Source organism: Anas platyrhynchos, chromosome 27, assembly GCF_047663525.1.
Source record: "Anas platyrhynchos isolate ZD024472 breed Pekin duck chromosome 27, IASCAAS_PekinDuck_T2T, whole genome shotgun sequence".
NCBI lineage: Eukaryota > Metazoa > Chordata > Aves > Anseriformes > Anatidae > Anas > Anas platyrhynchos.
Window position 1 is genome coordinate 6,815,276 of NC_092613.1, and position 4,404 is coordinate 6,819,679.

A 4,404-nucleotide genomic window follows, 5' to 3' on the forward strand; every position below is an offset into this window, starting at 1 on the left:
CATTGCCCCAGCACAACACCAGCTACATCAGTACCAGAAGTGTTTATTAGCACTGCATACTGATACACCTCCTGCAGCAAGGCACGTCCTCTGGAGATGTGCCTCAACACAACCACCATAAAGCTGCTCCATTATTCATCCAGGACTTTGCAAACCGAGAATGCAAACTGGACTGTGACTGCCAAAGACTGAGAACCATGCCTGCTGCAGGCTCCTTCAGCTTTTGGTCAGCTTTGTGCCCATCTTTTAAGAGAGAGGCCAGCACTGGATGCAATATCCCAGCGCTGCTCTTGCCAGCTGCTCTAACAGAAGAAGAATCGTCTCCTGACATCTCTGTTTAATGTGCACACAGCTGTTTTGACATTCTTCAGCACTGAGACACTCGGTCATCAGACGCTGCTTGTCCAATGATTCAAATCCTTTTCAGGATGGAATCTCTTCACTCTTCCTTCCTGGGCTTGCATTTTCTTTATTTGCCATTCTATCAGTGAGCTCTAGCTGTATCTTATTTTATTTTCAAGTACTCAGTTAATATAATGACATTAGTTAAATGCCTTACACACACTTTAGGTGCCATATACTCTTACAGGTTACAGTTGTCAAGTAGGATGAGGTTTTAGAGAACCTAAATGTTAAAGTTTGGGGCAGGGTACATCTCTTCTGAAAATCAACAGAAGACACAGCCTTAAACCCTACAATTGCTTTGGCTGTAGTTTAGACAATTTATGCTGCCGCCATGATTCAACACAGCAGTCCTCTTCTCCCCTTGCCCTTGTGCCAGCATCCACGTTTATAAGACTGTGTCACAAACCAATCAGCCTGAAAGACATCCTAAAACATGGAAACAGCTGCCACACGAGGAAGAAGTGACAGAGAGCAGCCAGGAAGGCCCGGGACCGCTTCTAGCAACAGTGGCAGATCAAGCTACTTGGCGAAACTGTCAGCGAGCTGTCCCTGCGGGTCACTGGGGACCTCCCACCAGTGACACCCTCCCCAGGTGGGCTCTGGTGAGGAGCCAGCTGTGCCGATGCTGCGTTTCTTGGTTAGTTTATGGATCAGTGCCCTGGGCCAGGGCAGCCAGCAGGGCTGTAAGTCAATAAAGCCGTGGCGTTGCCAGGCTGCGGTCAGTCAGGCACACGGCGGCCGAGCTGTGTTCACCCAGCTGGGCTTCAGCTCAGCCCCTCGAGCTGTCCGGTAGCAGGGCAGCTGGGCTGCAGGGCTTCCCGGCAGCCGGTGCTCATCATCCCTGTCCCCAGCCCAGGCCGTGTCGCCGCTGTCACTCGTGGGCCACGCGCTCCAGTGCCACGTAGAAGCTGTCCTTGTCGTCCAGGCAGTGCCAGCCGATGGGCCCCGCCTCGCAGTCGGCGCACACCAGGAACTTGACGTTGCCCACGTCGCGGGTGAAGCCCACGTTCTCGAAGGAGAACATGTCGCGCACCAGCCAGTGCTCCCGCACCACGTCCCCGCCGCTCGCTGCCGCCGCCGCCACCGCCTTCTTCTTCATGGCGGGCAGGAGGAGCTGGGGGGGGGGGGAACACAACATCACCACCCTGCTTGTGGGGGGCACCGCCACCTCCCTGCCCCCTGCACCCCCACCTCACTGCCCCCCATTCCCTCTTTCTACCTCCCCATCCCCACCTCTCTTTCTGCATCCCCTACTTCCCTCCCGCCGTTTCTGTCCCCCACACCCCTTCTCTGTCCTTTCTATCTCCCTGTGCTCCCTCCCCTCTCCCTGTGCCCCCCACACCCCCTCTTTGCCCCCCACATTCCCCCTGTGCCCCCCACACCCCCTCCCTGCCCCCCAGCCTCCTTCTGCCTCCCCCCACCTCCCTGCCCCTCTCCCCCTCCTCCCTGCCCCCTCCCCTCTCCCTGTGCCCCCCCATCCCCTCCCTGCACCCCCTTTTCCCCTCTTTTACCCTCTTTTCCCCCCTTTTTCCCCCCCTCACCTCCCGCCGAGCGAATGTGGCGGCGCCGGGCAGCAGCACCCTGGAGCCGCAGCGCTGGCACAGCACCGCCTTCAGGTTCCGGCCCTGCGCGCACACCAGCTCAGCCGAGCCCGGCACGGCGGCAGGAGGAGAAGGAGAAGAAGGAGAAGAAGAAGAAGGGGAAGGAGGGGAAGGAGCAGCGGGGGCAGGAGCAGGGGATGAAGGCGCCGCCGGCTCCATCCCGGCGCAGGCCGCCGCCATGGCCGCGCAGGCGCGCTGGGGCCGCCGCCGCCCTGAGGCGCTGGGCAGGGAGCGGAGGTGGCGCCGTGCGCCTGCGCCGGGCGGGGCGGTGCTGAGGGGGCCGCCTCACAACGCCCCCACCTCTGGTCACGCAACAGCCAGAGCACAGCCCCCAGGGTCACCCCCAAGCACAGCACCCCCCTTAGATTACCCTCCTCACATCACCCCACACACTTCGCCCCTCTTAGAGCACCCCACAGACATCGCCCCCCTCGGGTCACCCCTCTCACACCACCCCGATCCCCCCCTTCAGCCCGTGTGGCCGCACCCAGAATCACAGAATCACAGAATTTCTAGGTTGGAGCCCTTCAAGATCACCCAGTCCAACCCCTGACCTAACACTAACAGTCCTCCACTAAACCATATCACCGAGCTCTACATCTAAATGGCTTTTAAAGGCCTCCAGGGATGGTGACTCAACCACTTCCCTGGGGAGCCCATCCCAATGCCTCACAACCCTTTATGTAAAGAAGTTTTTCCTAACATCCAACCTAAACCTCCCCTGGCGAAGCTTTAGCCCATTCCCCCTCGTCCTGTCACCAGGCACATGGAAGAACAGACCAACCCCCACCTCGCCACAGCCTCCTTTAAGGCACCTGTAGAGAGCAATAAGGTCACCCCTGAGCCTCCTCCATGCTGAACACCCCCAGCTCCCTCAGTCACTCCTTGTAGGACTTGTTCTCCAGGCCCCTCACCAGCTTCATTGCCCTTCTCTGGCCTAGGTGATCCCCAGACCCCTTCCCACCTCGGCCATTCTGTGACCCCGTGAGGTGGAGGGAGCCGTTCCTACGTGAAGTGGGGCAGTTTCATAAGCTGGCAGCGACCAGTTGGCAGCCCAAATCTGTTTGTTTGCCAGCCAGCTGGGCCCTGCGGGGACAGGCAGCGCCTGGCTCGTGGTGTCTGGGAGGGACGGAGGGCAGGGGGTTCCTGCGAGGCTGCCACGGGCATTTGCTGTGACCCCATTTCTGAGAGCCTGGGCTGAGGACAGTGTGGCTCGTGGAGGCACAGAGGGAACTGTGGAAATGTGGATCCAGTGGGGAAAGAGGGGGGAAGAGGGCATTGGAAGGGCACAATGGTTTCCAGGACAGGAAGATGGAGCTGAAGGAGGAGCCCAGGTCCTGAGGCCCGGGTGGCTTAAGCTCACCCATGAGTGTGAGGCCCTGGGGGTTTGTGCTGATCTCAGGACCAGCTGGGGGCCCACTGTTAGCTCTGCTGGAAAAAGGGAAGTGGCCCGGTTGATTTGAGCCACTGCTTTGTTGGGGGTACAACACAGAAGAGCCCCGGTTCTGGCTTTTTCCTGACTGTATTATAAACATGCACCATCCTCTTGCTGCCTCCTGAATGGCTGCGCCTGAGATCTTTTAGGAGGAGCCAGAAAAGGAAGCAGATGTTCAAGGTACTAAATAGGACACAGGATTTCATCAGAAATCCAGCTGATGAAAGGCTCCAGCTTGGGAAATCCCAGAGCCTTGGCTGCTGTGTTATTGACCACAGCTCCGCTGTCTGCCAGGAGCTGGGAAGTGAGCGTGGCTGTTTGACACAAACCCATCGTCCTGTGGATCTTGTGGGTGTGAGGCAGAGCTTGGGCACTGGAGCTCCTGAGCTATCTCTGGGCTTGCAGGACAGAGAGGAGGGTGGAGGCAATAAAGGTGGTGTGAAGCTCACCAAGACCCGCTGTGAGCAGCCCCAAGGCACCCACTACTCCAAAGAAGGCTGCTGGGGCAGGACACAGCAGCTTGTTTTAAAATCACCAGAAGGTTTGTAGAGAGAAACCAGGAGAGCAGTTTGCAGCTACGCCAGTGACAGCTGAATTAATACTGGGCTCCATTCATCCCACTCTTCCATGGCGGACAAAGGAGCTGTTATTTTTTGCAACTGCAGACTCTGTTACAACAGTATTATCACAGGGTGTTTTCCTCATCTCTGCTGCCACTCTTCGCAAGCACCTCTTGCAACAAATTAATTCTCAGTTAGGACGTCCTCCCAGGCCCCACTGGCTTTTGCACTGCAGATCCCAAAAGGATGGAGCCCTTGCTCTTTAATGCCACTCAGAGACCGAAGCAGCAGGGCAGAGGCACAGCTGAAGGTGGCTGCCTGGTCTTACCAGGGTTTTGTACAAATCCTCAGCGTGGAGATCAGGCAAATGTCTTGAGGGTAGAGAACAGAAGCGAAGCTCCCA

The 4,404-nt window shown here is 57.7% G+C and overlaps 1 protein-coding gene across 1 annotated transcript; it reads right to left on the bottom strand.

The window, feature by feature from the left end:
• Positions 1–493: 493 nt before the first annotated feature.
• On the bottom strand, positions 494–2,242 carry RABIF (RAB interacting factor). The gene is made up of 2 exons (XM_027444995.3): positions 1,947–2,242; positions 494–1,519 (listed from the first exon to the last, which is right to left on the bottom strand). The coding sequence occupies exons 1-2, from the start codon at positions 2,184–2,186 to the stop codon at positions 1,277–1,279; spliced, it is 483 nt and encodes a 160-aa protein (XP_027300796.2). The 5' UTR covers positions 2,187–2,242; the 3' UTR covers positions 494–1,276.
• Positions 2,243–4,404: the final 2,162 nt, after the last annotated feature.